The sequence below is a fragment of the Xenopus laevis genome, chromosome 8S (genome assembly GCF_017654675.1).
Source record: "Xenopus laevis strain J_2021 chromosome 8S, Xenopus_laevis_v10.1, whole genome shotgun sequence".
Classification (NCBI taxonomy): domain Eukaryota; kingdom Metazoa; phylum Chordata; class Amphibia; order Anura; family Pipidae; genus Xenopus; species Xenopus laevis.
The window spans coordinates 84,459,751-84,487,434 of record NC_054386.1 but is presented as its reverse complement, the minus strand read 5'-3'; the positions used below and the strand labels follow the sequence as shown (position 1 = coordinate 84,487,434).

The 27,684-nt window shown below is 40.2% G+C and overlaps 1 protein-coding gene across 5 annotated transcripts in view; it reads left to right on the top strand.

Moving 5' to 3' along the window:
• LOC108700267 (numb-like protein) overlaps positions 1 to 27,061 on the top strand; it is a 66,284-nt gene extending 39,223 nt beyond the window's left edge. For 2 of the 5 annotated variants that reach the window (XM_018233311.2, XM_041575307.1), the window contains exons 2-10: positions 436 to 544; positions 6,603 to 6,744; positions 10,155 to 10,229; positions 15,027 to 15,101; positions 15,930 to 16,070; positions 16,252 to 16,456; positions 17,410 to 17,721; positions 22,495 to 22,668; positions 25,087 to 27,061. In XM_018233311.2, the coding sequence (XP_018088800.1) occupies positions 6,619 to 6,744; positions 10,155 to 10,229; positions 15,027 to 15,101; positions 15,930 to 16,070; positions 16,252 to 16,456; positions 17,410 to 17,721; positions 22,495 to 22,668; positions 25,087 to 25,745 (1,767 nt within the window). In that variant the 5' untranslated portion in view covers positions 436 to 544; positions 6,603 to 6,618 and the 3' untranslated portion in view covers positions 25,746 to 27,061. Of the gene's footprint in view, positions 1 to 435; positions 545 to 1,474; positions 1,536 to 6,284; positions 6,472 to 6,602; positions 6,745 to 10,154; positions 10,230 to 15,026; positions 15,102 to 15,929; positions 16,071 to 16,251; positions 16,457 to 17,409; positions 17,722 to 22,494; positions 22,669 to 25,086 lie in introns of those variants that run through there. The other 3 variants (XM_018233312.2, XM_018233310.2, XM_018233315.2) reach the window with 3 other exon arrangements.
• The last annotated feature ends 623 nt before the right edge of the window (positions 27,062 to 27,684 follow it).

The following is a 27,684-nucleotide window of genomic DNA, read 5'->3' as shown; positions in this document are numbered from 1 at the left end:
GAAAAGGACTTTTATTATACAGGTATTGGACCTATTATCCGGAATCATCGGGACCTGGGGCTTTCCGGATAACGGGTCTTTCCGTAATTTAGATCTTCACACCTTAAGACTACTAGAAAACCATGTAAACATTAAATAAACCCAATAGGCTGGTTTTACTTCCAATAAGGATTAATTAAATCTTAGTTGGGATCAAGTACAAGTTACTGTTTTCTTACTACAGAGAAAAAAGGAAATCATTTTTAAAAATTTGGATTATTTGATTATAATGGAGTCTATAGGAGACGGCCTTTCTGTAATTCTGAACTTTCTGGATAACGGGTTTCCGGATAACGGATCCCATACCTGTACAACTTTTTGTGTCTGGGTGACAGAGTGTCAGCATGTGCTTCTCCCTTTAATGCATCTGAAATAATCTCTATTTCTTTCTTTCAGGGTATTGTCTATGGACATCTGCAACCATCTGTGACTTGATCTTATATCACTGGTGTTCTTCAACATTTGGATGCCCAGAAAATATCACCCTGCCTCTCCCACCGCCACTGTAAGTCTGACACTTGGGAGGTGTTTGTACAAGGAATTGAAGATTGTTAGCTTGTAGGAAAACTGTGGATTGCAAAACAGTCCATTCCTAAGAACTTGTATGATGAAAGACCCTATTTATAAATTGGCATACCTGCACGAAACAAAAGTGTGTTCTTTTCTACTAAAATCCAGCCATTTCCCTTCTTGATTGCACCTGTGCAGCCTGTTTTATCAGACTTTTCGTGAAAACTGCTCCCCGAAAAAGCAATGATTATTCCGTTTTACTAGTTTATGCTGATCAACAGTTTTTTTGCATCTAATTTTTTTTTTAAATTTAATACAATAGTTCGTAATTTTCTTTAGGGTCAGGGCACACAGGCAGATTTGGGGAGATTAGTCACCTGGCGACAAATCTCCTCTTCTTCGGGGTGACTAATCTCTGCGAACTGCCTTCCACCAGACATAATGAAAATCGCTAGCGGGTAGGCACTCGGATTGATTCGTTTTCCAAAGCCGCCCGAAGTTGCCTCATGAAAAAACTTTGGGCTACTTTGGAAAATTAATAACTTTGAGTGCCTTCCCTACGGCGATTTTCATTATAGCTTACTTTGTATCAGCAGCCATCTATCCTTAGCCTGCATCCTCCAAACCCCACAATTCCCTGCACATGTGATTTCAATAAGGAACCAAACATCACAGTGCAATGCATTGTGGGTTATGTAATTCCTGCATGATGTCTGTAAGCCGTGGAGAAGTTGTTACAATTTGTAACGTGTTTAGTCCCTCCTTCCCTGCCAGGATTTCAAATGATGCAGAATGAGAAGAACTGGATCTATGATCAAAAATGTAAATCCCCCTTTGGCTTTGGGGAGTTAATATAAGCGTTTTTCCTATAGCGATTAATTAAGTTTTTATTGGTAGGAGGGCGGGGACTATCAGAGGTAGGTGGACCAAGAAGAAGAGACGGCCACAGGCCGTGAAGGTTTTGCGCAATGCTAAAGCTGGTGCAGGTATGGGGGTATGAAAAACTGATCAGAAAAAAGAATTCATCGCTATTGGAAAAACGCTTATATTAACTCCTCAAAGCCAAAGGGGGATTTCAATTTTTGACCATAGATCCCATTTAAACAGCTGGATTTCAGCATAGAAAATGGCATTTTTTCATACTTTTTGAAGAAACAGGTAACTGTGATGGGTATATTAGGGGTTTCTGTGTTATGTGGGCCTCTTTATCAAATTTTGGTTTGGAAGCCAGAGTTCCCCTTTAATGTCAGCCCTACTGAGCGTGGACCCTGACCTTTATTAAAGTGAACTCTTACAATTGATACATTAGTTGCTGACATACATACATCGGAGTTCACGCGCGCCATCTTCTTCTCTTTGGTAATCTTCATGAACTAAGTGCCGTATCGGTGCATGCACAGTTGGAGCAGTCTGCCTTTTTTTTTAAAACTGCGCATGTTCCGAAAGTCAAGGAAATTGCCGAAGCGCCGGAAGAAGACCCGAAGATTACCGAAGAGAAGAAGATGCTGCCCATGAACTCCGATGGGCTAAATCTGCAACTAGGGGTAAGTAAAGCGTAAGGGGCATTTACTGAGGGTAACACCGAGGCTGAGGGGGGGAGCAGGGAGGGGGGGTCTATGTAGGGTAGGGGGTAGAGGGTTTTAATATAAAGGGTTTGGTTCTCCTTTAATAATGGAAGAAAATAGTAAGTAGATATAAAAGACTAGGAGAATGAACAGGCTAAGTTAGTAGATGAAGAATAATAGTTTGGAATGTGGCCCTGGTCTACGGTTTTCTGGAGGGCCCCTGGCATCCCAGTCTGACAGGGCAGTATTAACATAAAGTGCAGCAGAGTTGTAGTAATAATTCAATGTGTAATAGATTTGCAGGACTTAGTGCTGGTTAGGCAGAGAGAGAGAGAGAGCACTAGCAGGCTACATTCATACTAAGCAACTCTGCTGTACATCTCCCTTCTTCTCTTTCATTACTAATTAGCTGCTTATTAGACAAAACAGTCCTAATAAAAGCATTGACTGACTTGTCTTGTCTCCTTGGGCTCGGTCCTCTCCACTTACCAGAGCAGCGGGTGTCCAATGGTACATAGAGAGACCACACACAGTTTATAAGTAGCCGTGCGATTAACCCATGATATGCCTAATATGTAATTACTGTCTATAAATATAAACTAGGGATGCACCGAATCCAGGATTCGGTTCGGGATTCGGCCTTTTTCAGCAGGAGTCGAATCCTTCTGCCAGGCCGAACCGAATCCGAATCCTAATTTGCATAATCCACAACGAATTCTTTGCGAGAGATTCGGCCGAATACCAAACCGAATCCTAATTTGCATATGCAAATGCAAATTAGGGGCGGGATGGAAATTGCATGACTTTTTGTCACAAAACAAGAAAGTAAAAAATGTTTTCCCCTTCCCACCCCTAATTTGCATATGCAAATTAGGGTTCGGATTCGGTTCAGTATTCGGCCGAATCTCTCGCAAAGGATTCGGCCAAACCAAATAGTGGATTCAGTGCATCCCTAATATAAACTGTGGACTCTTACTTTCCCTATTCACAATTATTATTCTAATTACAAGTATAGACAACATACATAAAACATAGCGAAAGTGAGAGTCAGAGGTCATCTATTAAATACAGAGATACTATGTATGCAGAGTAGTGAAATGCAGATGGAGAGGAGCTTAAAGGGATTCTGTCATCATTTTTATGATGTAGTTTTTATTTCTAAATTACACTGTTTACACTGCAAATAATTCACTCTACAATATAAAATTCAATTCCTGAACCAACAAGTGTATTTTTTTGGTTGCAATATTGGTGTGTAGGCGCCATCTCAGGTGATTTTGCCTGGTCATCAGGGGCGCTTCACCAATGAGGCGAGTTGAGCCACTCGCCTCAGGCGGCAGCACCCCCCCTGGTTGCCAGGGGCGGCAAAAATGCCGCTCCTGGTAACTAAGAGACGAATTTCAACCGTAAATTCGGCTCTTTTAGTGCAGAGAGCACAATTGAGAATGAATGTGTCGCAGTGGGACCTGGATTTTACTATTGAGTGCTGTTCTTAGATCTACCAGGCAGCTGTTATCTTGTGTTAGGGAGCTGCTATCTGGTTACCTTCCCATTGTTCTGTTGTTAGACTGCTGGGGGAGAAAGGGAGGGGGTGATATCACTCCAACTTGCAGTACAGCAGTAAAGAGTGACTGAAGTTTATCAGAGCACAAGTCACATGACTGGGGGCAGCTGGGAAACTGACAATATGTTTAGCCCCATGTCAGATGTCAAAATTAAATTTAAAAAAAAATCTGTTTGCTCTTTTGAGAAATAGATGTTAGGGTTAAAAAGATTATCAAATAACTTTACATAACAAAAGAATGAATTTGTCCTGTCAGGACTAGTTACTGATGATAAGAGCCGGTCCTTTCTGATATTAATAATAATCTGAGTTTCTGTAGGAAAATAATGTAAGGAGTAGCTTCAGGAAGCGGCACTATGACAGAATGAAGGCAGTACCAATGGGACCCATCTCTCACTTCATCCTACAGGGTTAATTCAATTTGTACAGCGACAGGATTATACTGCTCACTTAATGGCTGGATATTAAATCCATGCGGCTATTATTTCCTCCACTTTCCCTAGCAGATTAAGTGTGATGCAGCATGACTGCACTGAAGTGTTAGTGCTCTGCTTTGGTACTGTATGAAAAAATAAGGAGTATTTGGATTTAGTAAAATCAGCTCCACTACAACATGTTTCCTGAGTGGACAGTACGCTAAGACTTTCAAACTGCAACTCTCCAGCTGAACTACAACACTTAAGGTGGCCATACACGGGCCAATAAAAGCTGCCGAAAGACCAAGTTGGCAGCTTATCAGCCCGTGTGTCGGGCCCTCCGACGGGCTTCCCTGATCAATATCTGGCTGAAAGTTGGGCAGATGTCGATCAAGCAGGGTTAAAAATCCTGCCGGATTGCGGCTGCATCTGTGCGGTCCCGCCATAACGCCCGTATTGGCTGCATTATGATCTGATCATTGGGCCCTAGGGCCCACAATCCGATAAACTACAATAAAGGCATGGTGCACAAGTCCAATATGAATACTACCAAAGTAAATGCAATTTCACAAAAAAAGTGATATAAGCAGGAGGGTAAATTCACAGTTCACCCCAGTCCAAAGGCGCATGCACATAGTAACACAACCATAGATGTGAGTTCCTCCAAAAAATAAGCAGCTAATAAAAAAAATACAAAATATTTATTGGGACATATTAGAAAGAGGCCTAATGTGTTTCGTGCCTAATGGGGAACTTACTCATAGCTACGAGTAAGTGCCCCAATAGGCACGAAACGTGTTAGGCCAATATGTCCCAATAAATACATTTTGTATTTTTTTATTTACCACGATCAGATAAGCTTGATATCGCCCACCTCAATGTGGGCATATTAGGCAGAGATTCGCTCGTTTGGCAACAGCACCAAACGAGCGGATCTCTCCTTGTATGGCCAGCTTTAGAGGCACATTTATCAAGAGTCGAATTTCCAATTCATGTGAGTTTTTTAAGACTCCCATAAACTCCCATGAATTTGAAATTCGATGAATTTAAACGGCTCAAAAACTCGAATCGAATTAGATTAGAATTCCGTCGAACTCGATTGAAGAATCAACAGTCAGGAAGGCTGAAAACATCTCCAAATCAATCCCTCTCCCATTGACTTAAATAGTACTTCAGCAGGTTTCAGGTGGCGAATAGTCGTATTCGAATTCTTGAAGGGCCAACGTTTGATAAATCTTGGAAATCGAATTCGATTTATTAAAAATAACTCAAATCGAGTTTGGATAACTACCTAGTCGAATATGACAGTTTTGACCATTAAAATAAATGAATTCAAATTTTTGATTCGAACCTTGATAAATCTGCCCCATAGTCGCAGGTTGGATATGTGTATAGGGTTATATGCAGTGCCGGACTGGCCCACCGGGATACCAGGAAAAGTCCCAGTGGGCCAAGGTGTCAGTGGGCCCTCATGCTGCTAAACATTTGGCATATTTCATGGCCATTCCCAAATGCTAAATAGATGGAATAATAGATTATAGTATGTAAAAGAAAAAGACTAGGAGAATAGAAGTTGAGTGATGAGAGGAAAAATAATAGTACTAAGAGTGGGGCCCTGGTCTAAGATTAATTAGTGGGCCCCTAGTCAAAGGTTTTTGGGTGGGCCCCTGGTGTCCCAGTCCGACAGTGGTTATATGTACTAGCAGATTTCACCCCTAAAAGCTCCTTCTATAATGATTAGCATGCTCTTGTATGCAGCTCTTCAGTATTCAGTGTTTTGATTAATAACCTATTAAATCATAGCCCTTTAGAGAAGAAGTACTTGTGCCTGAAAGGTTTCTAAAGACAAAATGCACTAGGGAAGCTATTTTAAAATTCTCATGCACTAAAATCAATAAATGAAGACAAATATCAGGGCTGGGGTGTTTGAGTGCCCTTACGTTCTTCTTTTCTTTCTTCGTGTTGGAACTAATTAAGGGTGTATTAAATAGAACTGCAATAAGTGCCTTGGGCTTTTTGTTCTCTCCTTCCAGCTCTCTCGCAAGCCCTTCATTTCCGGCTGCTTTCTCGTCAATGAGGGGGGAAAAAGTTATTTTTCTCTGCTCTTGCCATATGCTTTTAATCTCCGCTAACATGTGTGGAAGGGCGGAGAGAGGAAAGACAAAGAGGATTCTGGGAACGTGTAACACATTTATTAGCTTCAGAATATTTGTCTGTGTTAGGCTTGCAGATGTGTTGGGTGAAGGGACATTTATGGGTCAGCAGGCTGCTCAGTAATAGACAGAGCTAGTTCCATTTCCTGAGGCCAAACATCAACTACTGCGCATTCAGTTATGAAAGGTTACACAGATCTCCTTTACTCCACAGTCCCAGGAAGGTGAAGTTAATAGGAATATAGGCTACAGCTAATTTGTTTTTTTTAGAAAAAGAAAATACTGTATTTTCAAAAATGTCTACATGTTTTGAGACGCTTGTGGATCAGGATAAAGTGCCCCTTCCTTTCCGTAGCCCTGCAGCGCCTGAAATGAACAAACTGCGTCAGAGCCTGCGGAAAAAGCAGCCGACGTACGTCCCTGAAGCCAGTAGGCCGCACCAGTGGGGGGCAGATGAGGAGTCTGTACGAAGGGGGAAATGCAGCTTTTCTGTGCGGGTGAGTGATCATTTGCAAGTACTTGACTACTAACATGTCCATCTGTAGTTTTATATAGACAGCAGTTATAGCAGAATGTTGTCTTCCTGTTCTGCTATGGTTGGACATTTTTGTTATTCCAAAATATGTCCTGCAGCTTAAATTCTTGGCCACTACAGCAGTTATTCCTTGGAAGAACTTAAAATTTAATACACGTAACAAGAATGTATACATTATACCGGGGGTGTACAAACTTTTGGCTCGCCGGGCCACATTGGGAAAAGAAAAATTGTCTGGGGCCACACATGAAATACACAAACACGTTTGATTTGTAAAAGTAAAGGAAATACACAGAAAAGAACTACAATGCCAGTTGGATAACCACATGGAGCTATACACTTGAATATGGGACACCTGGATATTAAATAGACATATTTTATATTATTATTAATAACTTGGCAATGGGCAGAGTCTCCCCTCTTCTCTCTTTCCTCAGGAACCAAGCGTTTCAAGCTGGGCCACATGTGGCCCTCGGGCCGCAGTTTGGACACCCCACCTTGCCAAGCAGCAATTCAATTTTCATTGCAATGCTAATTTTCATAGGGCTCCACTGACTTTCTTTATCCTCTCATCATCATCAGCTTAAATAGCTGCACAATCACAACTTTTATCCAAGCTACAGAAAAGTATAATGGCTATCATTATTCGTATGCATCAATAATTATATGGTGCTCTTTACACTGGCATAATAACAGGTTTTATTCACCTATAGGTTAGGTCCAATAATGATTCGCCATGGTGTTTAGGGTGGGAATTGTTCAGTATAAAACTAAAAACTGGGTAAATAGATAGGCTGTGCAAAATAAAAAATGTTTATAATATAGTTAGTAAGCCAAAAATGTAATGTATAAAGGCCGAGTGACTGGATGTCTAACATAATAGCCAGAACACTACTTCCTGCTTTTCAGTTCTCTTGATTTCCACTGATTGGTCACCAGGCAGTAACCAATCAGTGACTGGACAGGGGGCAACATGGGTCATAACTGTTGCTTTTGAATCTGAGCTGAATGCTGATGATCAATTGCAAACTCACTAAACAGTTATGTCCCCCTTCAAGGCGCTGAAAAGCAGGAAGTAGTGTTCTGTTCTGTTATGTTAGACATCCAGTCACTCCAGCCTTTATATATTACATGTTGGTCTAACTTTTGTCTAACTATATTACACTATATAACTAACTATATTAGAAACAATTTCTATTTTGCACAGCCTATCTATTTACCCAGTTTTTATATTTACACTGAACTGTTCCTTTAATACAATCAGAAAGATAATTAACTCTAAACCTTATGTAACTTGTGTTTGGACTATCCAGGCCAATGGGGTTAATTGCCAGCTAGTATACTAGAGCATGGGTTACTATGGACACTATCACTTAAGGCAGGGCCTTCGCAAAAGGGGTACCAGACAAATGATCCACAGGTTACTTTCATCAGTAAAGAGGCATTTGCAGAATATATATGGGCAAATTCATTAAATCGCGAAGTGGCTACGGTAGCGCAGATTCGCCATTGTGACGTCATTTCGTTACTTTGCCGATTTACTAATGGGTGCTGGCGTAAATTCGCTAGCGAAATGGACCTACTCTAGCGCTACTTTGCACCCTTAAGCCAGACGAAGTTGCGCTATGACGAGGGGACGTAACTACGCTAATTCACTAACTTGCAAATTTTACTGAACGTTACCTCATGCGCCAGACTTGCCTTCGCCACCTCAGACCAGTGAATTTGCATAGCGCTGGAGAAACTACGCCTGGCGAAGTGCGGCAAAGTGCGACGAAGCTGACGCTGGCGCAACTTCGGACCTTATTGAATTTGCCCCATAGGCACACAGCTCAGACAGTATATAAGAGGCAGATGCAGGTGCATTCCCTGAGGATATAGTCAAGGCAGTACAACTTCCCTCTAGGCAAAAATACCTCACACATGGTCTGGATCTCACCCAGTGGAGGGGTCAGGGAGGAGAACCTAAAGCCTGACACCCCACCCACTGTGGTCCCTTTACTGTAGGCAAATCTTACAGCCTGGGAAGCTACTCCCTGCTACACCTCAATCACTAAGTGAATTCCCTATTTACACAGCATGTCTTTCCCTCCTCAGTATTTTTGTGTACAGTCTTACTACACACTAGGTGCTTCCTATTATAGCTACATACTTCCTAATTTTAGTGCCTAAGGGCTGGGACACACTGGGCGATTTGGGGAGATTTAGTCGCCTGGCGACTAATCGCCGCGACTTTCCACGACCAATCTTCCCCGAATGCTTCCCCTCTCTCTGCGCCTGGCTAAAATGAAAAATCGCCTGCGCTAATCACACGCGGCGATTCGTTTTCCGAAGTCGCCCGAAGTTTCCTCGTGAGGCAACTTCGGGCGACTTCGGAAAACGAATCGCTGCGTGTGATTAGCGCAGGCGATTTTTCATTTAAGCCAGGCGCAGAGAGAGGGGAAGCATTCGGGGAGAAAAGTCGCTGCGATTAGTCGCCAGGCGACTAAATCTCCCCAAATCGCCCAGTGTGTCCCTACCCTTAAATTTTGACCCCTGGGGATGAATTGAATTGTCCAAGGTCTATAGGTGTCTTGGTTATCACATTTCTTGTGGGTCAGATTTTCTTCCTCCCACTCACTAAACAGCTGTAGTTTTATGGTGATCATCGATTCACCTGGCTGACAAGTAATCAGATCTTCGAAGGATTTAGCTAATCACATGGTTGGCTGATCCAAATATTTAGCCTTTGTGATAACCCTTAGATCAACTTGAGGGGGAGTTCAATATAAATACAGTCATACACAGTGCAGTCCTTTGCCAAATGATTTTTATCTCAGGTCAATATATTGATCCTCTGCCTCCCCCCTATCCACCCTTCTATCACAGATGGAAAAAATACATGATTCATTCAGGCTGGATTGCACATGTAAAAAGTATTGTAGCCTATAGGAATTGTCGTTTTCCCGATAAGGAGTCTTTGATAATTCAGATTTCTATACCTTAAGTCTAATAAAAAACAGACATTAAATAAACCAAATAGGATCATTTTTACTCCAGAAAGGATTAATTATATCTTAATTAGGATCAAGTACAAAGTACTGTTTTATTATTACAGAAAAAAAGGAAATAATTTTTTAAAATTAGAATTATTGAATGAAAGCTTTCTGGATGATGGGTTTCCAGATAACACATCCCATACCTGTATTTGTTTTATGGAAGTTTAATAAAAATTATGTTTCCTTTAGTCAGATTTTGGATCTGCATTTTACAAGGACTGGTTTTCTAGCAGATACTAGGGTCTCAGGTTCATAACACTTTTAAACACTTCACAACTGGAGTTACTACAAAGTCTCTACAAAGCCCTGAGCCAGTTTCTTCTCTTGCTTACAGTACCTTGGACATGTGGAAGTGGAGGAGTCGAGGGGGATGCATGTGTGCGAGGATGCTGTGAAGAAGCTGAAAATAGTAAGTTAACGTTACACTGATTTTTCGGTGAAATGCCAGCACAATCCAAACTCAAAATACAAGATACATCCCCTTATGAGAGAAATGAGAGGCCTGGGTCAGACAACTGACCCCAGGGGTGCTTCGCCAATGAGGCGAGTTGAGGCTGTTGCCTCAAGCGGCAGCACCCCACTAGGTACCAGGGGCAGCAAAAATGCTGCTCCTGGTACTTTAAGAGCGAATTTCCGGTGGAGGGGCCAGGATCTCCCCTGACTGACCCAATGGCATCTAAGGTTGGGGAGGGGGGCAGGAATATACCCCAAAGTAATGGGCCTGAATGTTGCTCAGTTTCCATATATGTGTACAACACAGCCCTAAGAAAATAATTTGTTACACATAGGAACCCGGACAGCAGTAAATTGCACTGACAAGGAAAATGTTCAGTGTAAAGAAAATGTAAGTGCTAAACACAAAATCAGTTCTCCCCAGTGGAGAGTTATTTCAAAGTTGAAACGTGTGAAATAAAAATGACGCTCGATTCTCTGTGAAATTCAGATTTTCAAAATAACATGAGCTAGAAAAATGTAGGATATAATTATGGGAAAGAGTGGAAGTGTCAGTGATGAAAGACTCAGAGGAGCAGATTTACTAAAGGGCGAAGTGGCTCAATTCGCTAGCGTTACCGCCCGCAGGGACATCGCCAATTTACTAACAGACGATGCGCCAATACGCTAGCAAAAAAAAAAGAGGCCATAGCGGTCATTCACACTCTATTGACGGTCAACAATTCGCTCTGGCGAATGGACATTACTTCACAAATTCACTAAAGTCTGGATTTTACTGAACATTACCTCTTTCTCAAGAGTTGCCTTCACCACCTAGATCTTCCTCAGTCTTCTGTCACTTACATTATATTCTGTGAGCCAAAAATGCATTAAAGTCCAATAAACACTGGCGTTTTTTCCTTTTTTCAGCCTGATTGCCTGCAAGACCTAACTTACATTTTTTTTGGGTTACTGGTTTTCCTCATACATTTGCAAAAATATGGAACATTAATTTTTACAGTGGGCTCATGTGTAGGGCATTCGAATAAATCTATTGCCTTTATTAAGGTTCCCTGGACATGTGTTTTAAAAAGTGTAATTTGTAAGTATATGCACCAACATTTAACATAAAGACGTCCATACAACTTTAAATTTCCCGTCCTGTGCAAATTGACCTGAGCACAAGAATCCTAGCGAAGTTTCGCTGGGCAGAAATGAACGCTAGCGCATCTTCACTATCAAATGCTCAAATTTTCAAAGTAACACTAGTGAAAAGTCGCCAGTGTTCGGCACCCACGCCGAAACTCTGTATTTTAGTGAATTAGCGTAGTCTGAGCGAATTTTCGCCTGGCTAACGGGCCGATTCACTAACTTCGAGTGAAGAATTCGAAGTAAAAAAACTTCGAATTTTGAAGTGTTTTTGGGCTACTTCGACCATCGAATGGGCTACTACGACCTTTGACTACGACTTCGAATCGAAGGATTCGAACTTAAAATCGTTCTACTATTCGACCATTCGACCATTTAAGAAAAAACTTCGACCCCCTAGTTCGCCATCTAAAAGCTACCAAACTCAATGTTAGCCTATGGGGATAGGCTTTCCTAAGTTTTTTTGATCAAAGGATATTCCTTCGATCGTTGGATTTAAATCCTTCGAATCGTTCGATTCGAAGGATTTTATCGTTTGATCAAAGGAATAATACTTCGATCGTTCAATCGCACTGTTTGAGCTAAAATCCTTCGACTTCGATATTCGAAGTCGAAGGATTTTAATTCCCAGTCGAATATCAAGGGTTAATTAACCCTCGATATTCGACCCTTTGTGAATCGGCCCCTAAGTGTTGCTCTGGATGCGAAGTGGACGCTGGTGAATTTTTGCCGGTTAGTAAATCTGCCCCAGACTGGCCACAAAATGTGAATTGCAGATGCCACAGCTTCTAAACCTGCTGTTTTCTCCTCAATATTCCCATTCAGCAGCCCAAATCTCCAGTATATTGGAGATCTTTTTTTATGCAAAGTCTTATTCTCTTTCCAATTTTATTTTAGGGCTTTGATTTATGATTCTAAATGCTGAGGCAAAACATAAGAGTATTGCTATTAGAGCATATTTGAGCTTGAAGATGAAAATAAGGTACTGTAGTTATACAAGCACAGCCTTTTGATTTTGGATTAACGCATTCAGTATCAGCCTAATCTAAGTGGGTTGCAGCTTTCTGTAAATCTAGAACACCCGCAGGGTCCGTCACAGCACTTTCTGTAGCTCTGCAATTTCACCAAGTAAAGCAAATGGCAAAAGCTGTTCAGATGGTTTTGCTTCCCCATCTCCTGCAATAGTTTATTGCCAAATTAGGCCTTTTGTTCGCTCATCATACTAATCTTGAAGTGGTTGCATAGGGAGAGGTTTAAAAAACCCAATCTGTGCATTTGCATAAGAAGTGCGGAGTATGGCTGGGGAATTAGAGGGAGCCGAAGGGCCAGGAAAAAGGAAATCTTCTGCAGCATGAAACTAGCAGATAAGATGAAAGGCTGGGAAAAGCACGTCATAGCTGTGGATTGATTTAATAAGGCACAGGAAAGAATAAAAATAAAAATGTTCACATCAAAGAACTGGTGACAAGGCAAAAAATGTTCTATTTATTTCCTTAGTCTCATGTATTTAACTTTAATAAGAGAGGCATGTGGGGCTGTAGAATATATTAAATATGGCCTCTGCACATGATAAATATATCAAGCGGAAAAAAAGATTCATATACAACCATTACATAAACCTGCAGCCAGAAAGTTATTGTTTATATTAATTGGCTGAATGTTATATTGTGCAGGCTTTCCACAACCTGAGGCTGACACTTACCCCTCCAATATATACTCCAGGTCAGGGGGTTACAGTGGATCAATTATTCAGCCAGCAGCAATGAATGAAACTCGAAATGCGTATGATTTTTGTTTTTCATAATGGGAATTGCAATGGGAATGCGTTTCTGTGAGTTTTCCTCTTGTGTTTGTTTGCTGCTATCACATCTGGAGTTCCCTTATATATATATATATATATATATATATATATATATATATATATATATATATATATATATATATATATATATATATATATATATATATATATATATATATATATATATATATATATAATACACAAAAGCCATGAATATCCTGTAAATTATATCAGTTATAAACGGTGAGTTCTGATGTCATTTCTGTCACATGACTCACTGAAGCTTGTGTATTATAATAAATAAAGTACCCCCAGTTGCAAAATATGAGGATATTAGAAGTTACCTCGGAGTTCCATGACCTGTATAAAAACATTCGGCCTTCGGCCTCGTGTTTTTATATGGTCATGAAACTCCTCTGTAACTTATAATATCCTTATATTTTACAAGAGGGGGTACTTTATTCACCAGTGGCGTAACTAGATATTACTGGGCCCCACAGCAAATTATTTTTCAGGCCCCCAAAATGTTTAGAGGTTGACTTGTTTCTCCAATATTTATTGAAATTGTATATGAATTAGGGCCTCATGGGGCCCCTATACCTCCTGGGCCCCCCTGCAGCCGCAGGGTCTGCTTCCTCTATAGTTACGCCCCTGTTATTCACTATATATTTTCTGGTTGGACTTTTAAAGGGGAAAACCACCATTTTTTCCTAGAAAACAAAAACTCTAATTTTTCGTGATTTATTAAACCCCAATAGTGTTAAAATTACGAAAAAAGTACTCCAACTCAGACCTGCCAAGTTTATGTAGAAGTCAATGGCAGATGTCCCGACGATATCCTGACTTGAGCTGGGTTTCCAAAAAAGTTGCTGTATTTTTTGATGTGCGCTGTCAAATCTGAAAAAGTTGCGGTATACAGTGTCAAATTGCAAAAAAGTTGAGGATTCTGATTTTTTAAGAACTTATCGAGACTTTTCCCGCACAAGAATTTTTTGGGAAAATGTAATGATAAATTGGGGGAAAAGTCAGTGTGGAGTTGGTCGGAGAGGCTTTCCAAAAATAGTGAGCTAAATTCAGATTTGGATAAATAACCCCCAAATGTCCGCATTTATCAAAGTGTTTTATTCCATGAAAAAGGCCCCAAGCAGGAGCCAAAATGCTGGTGTAATTTATAGCATAAAGCACATTGAGAAATACAGACGGGGTTATTTATCAAAGTCCGAATTTATCTCAATATTTTCTGTTACAAACTCTGATCAAATCTGCTCTGGGTTTTTTTGCGCTTATTTATTATTACATTTTCCCGAAAAATTGCTTTGCAGGAAAAAATCTGATTTTCAAGATTTTTTCGGATTTTTCATCCGATTTTCAAGTTTTTTTCAGATTTTTCACCCTAAAACTCAGATCTTTGCCTGAAAACTTTGGGGTATTGCACGAAACCCAGCGCAAATAAAAAAAAAAATCATTGGGACTTCTCCCATTGACTTATATGCAACCTCGAGAGGTCTGAGATGATAGATTTCCATCCTTGGGGTTTAATAAATTTGGGATTTTTTTAAAAGTCTGATTTTATTAAAAAAAACACATTTTTCGTGATTTTTGCATTAAGAGTTTACTAAATAACCTCCTTGGAGTGGGGACCACCTTCATTGTATGTATTAAACATTTTTGGTTCTAGGCACCCAGCTCTAATGGAGTGCAGCTGTCACACTAAATACATACAGAAATAAATACATATCCAGTATATGTGTGTGGTAGAGAGGATGTGTCTGCAAGCATATTTCTTGTCTTATGTAAAGACTAATGACATGATCCCCTTTTAAGCTTGGGAAGAAGTCTGTGAAAGCCATCCTCTGGGTTTCTGCTGATGGTCTGCGTGTCGTGGATGATAAAACTAAGGTGAGTGAAATAGGTTGCTGCTATGGAGGAGTCATTATACTGTAACTGTTTGGGACTAATATTTTTTTTATTTTAAAATATTTTATTACATTTTTTCACAAATAAAGCATATTAATAAAAAAATAAAAAACAAGAAAAAAGGAAATTACAGGAAAAGAATGGCATTCACAATATTTCCTACACATAACAAACCACATCTAAATTAGTTTGGGACTAATATACCAGACCAGGTTGTAAAGTGTGCAGTGTCTAACTTCCACTTTTCATAAAATGACTGTAAGCTCTTGTGAGCTGATTTTAATCCGTAACCCTTGTTTGTTAAATTATTGTAGGACCCATTTGTTATAGATGAATGTAAAGTGTATTGCTGGTACTATATAAATCAAGATAATAATAAAAGGAAGTTATAATAACGGAGATACGTTTTTTTCAATGCTATAGGTATAAGAAAAAATATAATAATTCTTTAAGATTTGCCAAAGGCTCTCGAATCAAGATACACGGTATCTGATTAATATGAGTCAGCTTATAGTCATACAACAACTGGACAATTCTTTTTTTCCTTTTGTAATTGCCTTTTTCCTAATGTCAAAAAGTTGGAAATATCTTTTTGAACATTTAACCCTCACAAATCAACATTGTTCACCAGCAAGTGCGTGTCTTTATAACATACAAACTCTAAGTAGTTATTTACAACGCACCATGCCGTAGGCAAGTGCAAAAAAAAATAACTGTCATTTTTTCACTAGGTGCTCTTGCACTTGGATTCTGCCGAACATTAGGTTTTTTTAACAGTTCTTCAAATGCTTGGTTATGTGACTTTTATAGGACCTGATACTGGATCAGACCATTGAGAAAGTATCATTTTGTGCTCCTGATCGCAACTTTGACAAGGCCTTTTCTTACATTTGTCGGGATGGAACAACCAGGCGCTGGATCTGTCACTGCTTTATGGCCTTGAAGGACTCTGTAAGTATGACATTACAATTGCATGGGGATACAATTTAGTATGTTCCAAAAATACTTACAATGTCCATTCATGTTGAGTACAGCCGTACAGAAAACCTGAAAATCATTCTAAAACTTGTATCAAAGAGCAAAATCTGTCCTCGGGTTTCCAATTTCTCTCTCTTCTATCCTTTCTACACAGGGAGAGCGTTTAAGCCACGCTGTTGGCTGTGCTTTTGCGGCTTGCCTGGAACGAAAACAGAAAAGGGAAAAGGAGTGTGGGGTGACAGCTTCATTTGATGCCAGTCGAACCAGTTTTGCCCGTGAGGGATCATTCCGCGTCACGTCTGCCTCCCAGCAGGCAGAACGTCAAGAAGTAATGAGGCAACTTCAAGATAAAAAGAAGGGTAAGCGTACATATTCTTGGGTATACTATAACTATACACTGGCTTTATTACCCTATATTATTGTCAGTAATAAATTAAGTATAGATTATTCTGTACACCCAGTCTTACCCGTTTGTTCAAGGCACCATACTCTTTGAAGGTAAATTAAACATTATTGTTTGATCTCAAATAGTGGCCAAAATCACCATTCGACTGTAGAATGTTGCTTTTAAAGGGATTCTGTCATGATTTTCATAGTGTAGTTATGATTTCTACTGTTTACACTGCAAATAATTCACTCTACATTATAAAATTTCATTCTTGAACCAGCAAGTGTATTTTATCAGTTGTAATATTGGTGTGTAGGTGCATCTCAGGTCATTTTGCCTGGTCATGTGCTTTCAGAAAAAATCAGCACTTTAGGATGGAACTGCTTTCTGGCAGGCTGTTGTTTCTCCTACTCAATGTAACTGAATGTGTCGCAATGGGACCTGGATTTTACTATTGAGTGCTGTTCTTAGATCTACCAGGGAGCTGTTATCTTGTGTTAGGGATCTGTTATCTGGTTACCTTCCCATTGCTCTGTTGTTAGGCTGCTGGGGGGGAAGGGAGGGGGTGATATCACTCCAACTTGCAGTACAGCAGTAAAGAGTGACTGAAGTTTATCAGAGCACAAGTGACATGATTGGGCGCAGCTGGGAAACTGACAATATGTCTAGCCCCATGTCAGATTTCAAAATTAAATATAAAAAAAATCTATTTGCTCTTTTGTGAATTGGATTCAGAGCAAAATTCTGCTGGAGCAGCACTATTAAATTATGCATTTTGAAAAAAGAAAGTTTTCCCATGACAGTATCCCTTTAAACAAAGAATCTCTCAGATATGAAAATATCCATGTTTTATTCAGCATGAAATACCATACACGGACAATGTTCAACAACTGGTTGGGGCAATGCCCTTTTACTATTTTACAGCTGAAGCTAATCCATCTCTGGGGTCCAGTATAGCAACCGTAGGAACACCATCAAATCCAGTACTGCCAGCACAGCCTGACCAATCACCACCCCAGTGTGCCGCAGTCCCATCAGAGAAGAGTGAGGCTGGTGGGCAACATGCCATACCCCGCAGACATGCTCCCTTGGAACAGCTGGTGAGACAGGGATCCTTTCGTGGATTCCCTGCCCTTAGCCAAAAAAACTCACCTTTTAAACGGCAGCTTTCGCTGAAACTCAATGAGCTCCCGTCCACCCTTCAACGGAAAACCAATTTCCAGGACAAGAGTCAAGGTAATTATAATGTGAAAAGGCAGTATCTGTTGGGTTGGATGAACGATGAAAAATCGGAGGCTGCTTTCTGTACAGTGATAAGGGAATGGACTCATAAGACAACATCAAAACATTTGCAGGGATATTAAGATGTAAGTGGTCATTTATGATGACCCTGAATGCAAGTGCTAGAGCAATAGGGGCTAGAAAATGTTGCCCTTTAGGCTTGTACAAGAAGTTCGGTCAGTATGAGGGGTGCCTATGTTTATCCCCCTCCTGCCCCCCTTGAATACATCACAGTCCATTGCTGCACTGGCTCACCGGGATACCAAGAAAACTCCAGGTGAGCCCAGGTTTTCTGGTGGACTCCTATAATCCCAGTCTGATACTGGCGCTGCTAAACATAAGCAGCACTGTGTTTATGGGGAAAACATATGAGGCAAATTTACTAAAGGGTGAAGTGACTAACGCTGGTGTAAATTCTCTAGCGAAGGAGATAGACTGTAGCGCTACTTTGCACTCTAACGCCAGGCGAATTTTCGCTCTGGCGAATGGGCGTAACTACGCAAATTCACTAAGATGCAGATTTTACTGAATGTTATCTCTTGCGCCAGACTTGCCTTCGCCACCTCAGGCGAAGTGCAATAGAGTAGCTAGGAGTTCCTCAAAAAGATTTGAACATTTTTCTAAGTCCCAAAAAACGCTGGCGACTTTTCAGTTTTTCAGGGTGATAGGCTGCAAAAGAGCGTAATTTTTTTTACGGTACCCAGCTTCCCCCCTACATTTCTTTACATATGGCACATAAACTATACACTGGGCTCATGTATAAGGCATTATAACAACTTTATTTTGTTTTATTAAGTTTTCCCCGGTTTGAATAGTGTAATGTATTTGCTGCAACATATACGTCCATTCAACTTTAACTTCCCCCCGTATGTAAATTAGCCGTCGCTAGTGCAACTTGCTTTGCTTGCCAAATTAACGCTAGCGAAACTTCGCCATCGTTCAGCGCCCTGGACGCAACATCGAATTTAAGTGAATTAGTGTTGTCCTGGCAAATTTTCGCTTGGCGAAGTGTGGCAATGTGAGCAAAGCCGTCGCTGGCGAATTTCCACAGGTTACTGAATTTGCCCCATGGAGTGGAGTTGGAGTGGCAGGGTGCAATTTGCCAAAAACATGAAGGCTTGCTACTGCCCCGCCATCACTAAATAAAGCCTGTAAACGCTTAAATCACTTTAATAGGCTTAAAGTGGAAATAGGTGTAGAGCACCCGTAGGTGTAGCTGTGTTAGATGGGTCCTGCTCTCGTCCACCTCTGGTGACACCCACAACCCCCAGTGATACACATAAACCAGCAGTGTAATAGCAAGCACTTTTATCAGATCCGAAGACCCAGTAATAAGGATAAATTGAACAATCTCTCTTTTAGCAATATGTTTCAACAAATAAGTCAAAGCATCTGAACACACAGTTATACCACTAATGTAAAATCAAATGTTAGAAAATGACAATGAATAATAAACAGACTGATCTAGTCAACTCAGATAATGTTTAAGTCAAATTCCCTGAACACTGGCCAGTGTTAATAATAGCAGTAAGGCCGGCAGTTGGAGCTCATATATAAACCAGTATTTGTAATCCACAAGGCAAATAAACAGTAGTTGTGATCCACCAGGCTGTAGTGGGAGGCTTCACTCAGGAGAGCACACGCAGGAAATGACACAAGCTGAATTATTGGCGATATATGAATATTGGTGATATATGAATAATCCTCTCCAAATAGGCCTTTACCCTTCAGAATGGATTGCAGGCAGGCAGGCAGATATAAAAGTCCTGTCTCTAGTCCTAATTGTTACTGGCTTGTATAAAGCCCTGCAATGCCTGATTAAATGAGAGTCAAAATCAACAGGTAGCACTCACTGAAAACTGCTTACAGTTTCTCCAGATATTGAGCAGACTAAGCAGTCACCATGTGGTGTGATCTGTAACACTCCTCTTCAGATAGCAGACAGTCACTGGTCTCTGTGAAGAGAGGATTCCATCTCACATGCAGCACAGCTCTATCTCCCCCAGATCTCTCTCCCTTCCTGGAAGTTCTCCCTCTTCCTTTTCCTTCTTTCAGAAGTCAGTCTTTCTCTCATTGGCTGCAACTCCTCAGTCTGAAAGCTGCTCTCCTATTGGTGGCAGGGATCTTTCTTCTTCCTGTGGGAGGGAAACTGCAAGCCCAGCAAGGTCTTCAGCAATTAACTGTTTCAGTGCTGAAGATTAATAGAACTACAAGTCCAGAAATATTATTTTACACAGAATATACTTTGCACAATTTAAATAATAGCCATGTTAGCAGGATGGCTACATAGGCTTTTTGCAATTGCTTTTATAATTGCTTTCATTTTCTTATATCTTTTATGAAGTTTAAGGGACGATGTGCCACCCAGTCGCATTCTAATTGTTTTGGAAGCACTGGGGATGCACAGCTTTTAAAATCTCCTGGACTCCTAATCCCCAGTTCTCCGATGGGTGCCTATGTATGCACACATGTTCACGGGGGGGCACAAGGACCCTCTGACCTAGGGGTGGGCAAGTTAGAAATCCGGGCCTGTGAATGAGCTTAAGTCCAAAAGAGGGTTACTTTCTCTTTTGAAAGCACATGAAGTTAAAAGGATACTGTAATGGGAAAAAAAGTCAGTTAATAGTGCTGCTCCAATTCTGCACTGAAATCCATTTCTCAAAAGAGCAAACAGATTTTTTTATATTTAATTTTGAAATCTGACATGGGGCTAGACATATTGTCAGTTTCCCAGCTGCCCCCAGTCATGTGACTTGTGCTCTGATAAACTTCAGTCACTCTTTACTGCTGTACTGCAAGTTGGAGTGATATCACCCCCCTCCCTTCCCCCCCAGCAGCCAAACAAAAGAACAATGGGAAGGTAACCAGATAACAGCTCCCTAACACAAGATAACAGCTGCCTGGTAGATCTAGGAACAGCACTCAGTAGTAAAATCCAGGTCCCACTGAGACACATTCAGTTACAATGAGTAGGAGAAACAACAGCCTGCCAGAAAGCAGTTCCATACTAAAGTGCTGGCTCTTTCTGAAAGCACATGACCAGGCAAAATGACCTGAGATGGCGCCTACACAGCAATGTTACAACTAAAAAAAATACACTTGATGGTTCAGGAATGACATTTTACATTGTAGAGTGAATTATTTGCAGTGTAAACAGTGTAATTTAGAAATAAAAACTACACCATTGAAATTGTGACAGAATCCCTTTAATCCATGTGCTGTTACCCTTTTAAGGGATGCTAGCAACAATTGTTATTCCAGTGTTTAACCATATCCTGTCTTCACTCAAATTGAAAACCAAATAGTCAGATTATAGCGCCCATTTACTAACAATCCAATTTTATTTTTTACACAAATTTCGAAAAATTTGTGGTTTTCCTATATTTTTAAAAAGCTCTAAAAATTAAAGATTTATTAAGTGTAAAAACCACGAAAACCTCAAAGGCAAAAAAGCCAAGTAAAAGTTGTTGAGGTGCTACAGAAGTCAATGAGAGTTGTGCTGATCTAATTGGACCAATTTAAATCTATTCAGACTTTTAGAGCTTTTTGGATTGTTTTCCTCTAGGAATTGTCAGAAAAACACACATATTTGTTCGTTCTTTTTAAATGCGGCTCTTTTAATTAAGTGAATTTATGGTTTTAGAGTTTGAGTTTAGCATGCTTTCAAAAATCTCTAAAACCACTAAAATCCGACCTTTAATACATAAACCTCTAAAAACAATTCATAGGGCACCTGACTGGACTGGATTTCTGCACATTTAGAAAGGTTTAGGCTGAGGGCACAAGGCTGAAAGGAAAACTTCACCCCCAAAATGAATATTTAAGCAACTAATAGTTTATATCATATTAAGTGACATATTAAAGAATCTTACCAAACGGATATATATTTAAGTAAATATTGTGACCTAACAAGTATAGCATGAATTATATGATCCCAGGGGGCGGCCCTTATTTTTTAAAAGGCAATTTTCTATTTATGATTACCCAATGGCACATAATACTGAAAAAGTATATTATTATGAAAATGGTTTATTTGCATGAAGCAGGGTTTTACTCATGATCTGTTTTATGCAATATCTTTTTAGAGAAACCTACATTGTTCAGGGTGGTATAGTTTTCCTTTAAGACAACATGCACTTCTCCAAGAACACGCATGGAGAGTTTTTTTGCAGACTGAGAAGTGGATCTTCTCTCTTCTCCAGCTCGCTGGTTCTGTACTGAAAAGTCCAGCTTCCACTTGTGTGCAGGCAGGGAAGGTCAGCCATAAAAATGCTTCCTATTACATTTTCAGGTGGACCTCCACTCCGCTGTGTGTGCCTGCATGCAAGTGGAAGCTGCACTTTTCAGTGTAGATCAAGCATGGAGCAGATCCGCTTCTCTCAGCCACAAGAAAAAGAATTTGTGAGCGCTTATCACCCCCCAGGTCCCCGAGCTGCCAATCTCCATTGCTCAGCCAGAAGACACAATGGGGCATATGTATTAAAAAGTGAAGTTAGAGATCGTCACAGTCCACTAGTGTAAAATTCCACCACTCTCCATTCATTTCTATGGGATTTTTAAAAGCGTATTTATCATTGGGTGAAAGTGAAAGTTCACCCTTTGATACATACATAGCATAGGAAGGCATAAAAAAGTCATTATATAATATATGATTAGAGAATGCTTTTAAGACACGGATGAAGGAGCAATAAGGTCAGTAAAATAATCAGTATTGTATCTTTCTTAAAGACATTGAACTGGAGTCTTCAATGAATCAAGATTCTGATGGAATCAGTGACTTGTGCAACCAAATCAACAGCTCCTTCACGGACAAGCCCTCTGAGGATCCCTTTGCAAATAGCAATGGGACTAGAACACCTAGCACAGTTCCAGCTGTTCCCCTGCCATCACAAGCAGTGCAAGGTAAGAATAGCCTCACTAATGTAACAACTTTTAGGGGTGGTGTCTTATCACCCATCATCTAACTCTGTGCAGTGCACTTTGGGATACAGCCTTAGGGCTTTTACACACGGGCATTTTTTGCTGCACTCCCCTGTGTTCCGCTTTCTTCCGTCCAGCCGCAGCTCCCCTGAATGTAAGAAAGCGGAACGCAGGGGAGCGCAGCAAAAAACGCCCATGTGTAAGAGCCGTTAGGCTGATGATCACACAATTATGCAGATTATGTTTGAATTTGAAGAGTTCATGCCATTATGAACTTTTTTCCAATTGATCTTGTTCCAAATTGTTCAATGCTGCTGAAGATGCAGGAATGCCGCCTTATTGTGCATGCTTCTTACATATTACATATGTTCTAGGAATGTCTGGTAGCACATGTTGGCATAGGTCATGGTAGCTGCTACTAAATTTAGGCAGATATATGTTATCAGTGCTTATGTGTAGGATAATGGAATGACTAGTATACTATATACTGTATATATTTATTGTAAGAGAAGCACTGGGAAACAGTTTGAGACAGTGTATGTTTCCCCTAGATTCCTGTCTTAGTTTTGCAATGGGGAAAAAATAAAATGTTTTGTTTTACTATTGTTCAGCTTAAGTAAAAGCTGGCTTACGAAGTCCTGGAGTCAATGGACAAAAGTGGGTGAATCCTCCAGTTCAGTAGCCTGCTCCAGGTAGCTGCATGGTGATTAGGCTGCAGGTTGGCTCCCTAAGTTTTTCAAAGAGAGAGAGAGAGAACATTGGGGAAAGCAAGAGCTGCTGTTCTGTGTGTTCTATCTGCTGTGTAAGGGTGGAAAACGTATTTGTACATTTTGCTTTGTAAGGGATCTGGGCTCAAGGCCCTTGTCCTGGGTTAGTAAGGGAAAGCACCTTTGTACTAGTTACAGCCCGACAGGCTTAGATTTGTTTGTTTTCGTATTTTGTCTCTCTGCAAAATCTTACAATAAACATTGATAGATAAAGCATTGCCAAAATAGGCATAGAAGGGCTAAAGATAGGAATGCGCAGTAGCACCATCTGCTGGAAGATGCATCACTTTGCACAACACACACAGCCTCCTTGCATGGTGATAGTGAAAGTCATTTTCAGAATATTATGGGGCACATTTATCAAGGCAAATGATTAGGGGAGAACAAGGTGCTCCAGAATTAAGTGTAAAGTAACTCACCAAACAGTGAAAGTGGTCCAGGTGCACCAGCCCCAGACCCCCAGCTTTAGGGAGCGGTACAGCAGAAGATAAGGAAGCAGAGCTGAACGGCACTCGAGCGGATCCACAAGACCAGAGATATTCAGTTAAAAAATATTTTTATTAGTAGAAAAATTTAAAATATAGCTGCATCTCCATCCACCCTAAGCGTTTCGCACCTTTCAGGGTGCTTAGTCATGGGCTCCAGAGCTATATTTTTAATTTTTCTACTAATAAAAATATTTTTTAACTGAATATCTCTGGCCTTGTGGATCCGCTCGAGTGCCGGTCAGCTCTGCTTCCTTATCTTTCACATTCATATTACGAATTCGAATTTTCGAGTTTTTTAATGACCAAAACTGTCAAATTCGATTAGGGAGTTATTCAAATTTGATCTGAGTTTTAAAAAAAATTCAAATTAGATTTTTGAGATTTATCATACTCTGGCCCTTTAAGAACTCGAAATCGACTACTCACCACCTGAAACCTCCCGCATTGCTGTATAAGTCAATGGGAGAGGTCCAGGGATCAATTTGATGATGTTTGCAGCCTTCCTAACATTCATTTTCGGAGAAAAAAAATCGAGTTTTTAAGACTCAAATTGAATTTGAGTTTTCGGGTCAATCCTATTCACCTGAGTTTGGAAAATTCTCTTTTTTTTTTTAATAAATTTAGTTTGGTCGAATTTTGAGTTCATGGGAGTTTATGGGAGTTTTAAAAAAAAAATCCCATGAATTCGAAATTCGACCCTTGATAAATGTGCCTCCCCGTCTTGGATTTTTTTTTTGAATATTGTTTTATTAAATTGTTTGCCTCTCTCCAAATAACATTGACCTGGTACCTTTCTTTTTAATTCTTATATGCTGTTCCTCAGAGTATATCCTATTCAACTTAACCAGTTCAAACCACTGCCTGGTCGCTGGGGTCACTGACACACCAATTGTAAAGCAGAGTGGCTACAGAGCAACAAACGAGTCAAAGTTTTTAAAAAAAAAAAAAAAAGATGAAAAAAAATAAGACAACTGTTAATAGGGCAGAAAAGTCCCTTTATAATGGCATAATTCCTCGCCAAGTACAAATGTATATCTTGACCTTTTACTAGCACTGTAAGATTTGTCCATAAGATGCTAATAGAAACTTTCATTGTTCAACGCCTTTGTGATTTTATATCTAACATTGCTATTCCTTTCTTTCAGGTATCTCAGAGTGGGCAGAACAAATGAATACATCAGCAGCTACAGCAGGCTTCCAAATGGGGCATCGCCGAACGCCGTCTGAAGCAGAGCGTTGGCTAGAGGAGGTCCAAAAGGCAGCTAAGGCTCAACAGCAACAGCCTCCCACTCAGCCTATGGTGGCAGTGCCAATGCATGTGCCGTCTGCCGTGCAGTCATACCCTGTACCTTATGATGGTGCAACTGCACCTGTTGGCATGTTTATTGCACCTCATATGCAGCCTGCTTATGTACCTGTAGCTGGTTATAATCCCACGTTGTCCTACCCTGTACCAAGTGTCCCAGTGGTGGGGATCACTCCCTCTCAGATGGTAGCCAATGTTTTCTGCTCTGCTACCCAAGTGCCATCTTCTAACCTAGCAAATAAGTCCAACCCATTCCCTCATAGCATCCTGCAAACATCGCATGCCTCAGAGCAGCCTAGCCAGTTAGGACTCAAGCCGAATGGCACAGCCAATGGTACATCATGGCCCCCAGATCCAAGCCAACTAAGGCTAGCATCTACTGCACAGGAAGTGGACCAGTTTGAAGCTCAATGGGCAGCACTGGAGTCCAAGTCTCAACAGCGAATGGCCAATCCTTTTTCCAATGAACTACAAAAGACTTTTCAAATAGAATTGTAGCCAACATATCATGCCAGCACTAGGTAAAGTCAAGAGTACCTGCCAGAACATGCCTGCCCAGCAAGAGTCTGCCAACAGGACAATTCATACTCAGGCATTCACCAGACACATAATTAGCAAGTCTGCTGGATGCCAAATTATAAACCATGTATGTAGGTGGTGTATGTGACTTAAGAGTAAATGGAGACACAACAATATCAGCGCCAACGTTCTGATGATTATAATGGGAATACACCACACTCACAATGGATATGGAATCTGGCAGATACTCTTAAAACATACTAAGAGCAAAAATAGTCCAATTTGTTTGAAATATATGTGCTGAGTACAGGGGATTTTCATGGACGAGTTTGTGACTTTAGAATTTGAATGTGAAGGCATGATTAAAAATCTGAGATACATTTAATGGAGGCTAGCTGTATGTTTGGTGGAGGTCTGAGATATGTGATTATGGAGAGCTGATGCAGCAGTGAAATAAGATAGAAAAGCATTTTTTTCGGTATGGGGTCGGATGAGGACTTGAAGTTCCAATTAATTACTGCATTACACAAGTCGCTAAATCCATATATGTTTGTGAACATTTGACCATCATTTCTCGCTATCCAACGTTTCATGGTGATATTTATTAGAATCTACATCTTCAATCTGCATGTGGAAAAAATGGCGGCATTAGGTTTGCATCGCTTATAAAATGAAGGCACAGAGGGACATATTTATCAAAATAGCGATCGCCAGAGTGCGCTAGAGTGAAATTCCGCCACTCTCCATTAATTTCTATGGGATTTATCTATGGGTGAAAGTGAAAGTTCATCCTTTGATAAATACGCCTTTCAAAATCCCATAGAAATGAATGGAGAGTGGCGGAATTTCACTCTTGGCAATCTCTAACTTCACTCGTTGATAAATATGCCCCAGAGAGTGTTTCTTCCCCAGCTGAATCTGTTGTGCCATACATCTTCCTATCAAGTCACGCCAAACATTATCCAACACAGGGGTAATGTACTTGCTATTGCTCTAAAATCCTCAAGGGCCCACATGAGACCTCCATTTTTATAGTTTTCTTTTTTTTATACACGTTATTGTAAGTTCAGTGCCAAATGTATTCTATATTTAATATATATTTTTTTGTTAGCTTAATTGTGTTATTAAAAATGCTTTTTTTTTTTTTGGAATGTAAAACTGACCAAATAGTGAAGAATTAATGAATGGATTGCAATGAACAGGGTTTTATTAAATGTTTAGCACTTCTCCCAGCTGCAGGACGGTAAGGAAAAGAAAGAAAATCCTTTGGAACTAAAAATGTTCATTTTCCCCAAATTAAAATGCATACTAAGCAGAGTGTTATTTAGAAAACAACTTCATCCAATAGTACAATATAGGTCATTGCATCTCTATAGAGGACAAAGGGCTTTCTACTAAACTGGTTTGTTTTTCTTCTCTCCCTACTCTCTTGGATACAGCAGAATTCAGAGCCACTCACTGACCAAGTGCTGTAAATTAATTATTTAAAACTGGACCGAAATGGAGCTCTTGGAACATATGCATAAGTTTTACTGCTTGTACATATTCAAGAAAAGATCACCATAAAATGTATATCCTGCAGCACCACCACTAAATTTCATAGCACCATGAATAAGTACAAAATGTATGTTTTTCACAGTATTCCTTTAGCCTTATTTCTAGGGCAGGTATTATGAAACAAAATGATGTGCAACATGGATGTTTACAGAACATTATTCTGTGATACTATAGAGCAGTGATCCCCCAACCCATTGGATGTTGATCAAAGCAGGTGCTTATTTTTGAATTCCGGACTTCTAGGCAAATTTTGGTTGTATAAAAAACGGTTGTATTGTCAAACAGAGCCTCAATGTAGGCTGACAATTCACATGGAGCTACTAAATTGCCAATTATAGCACTTATTAGGCACCAAAATGAA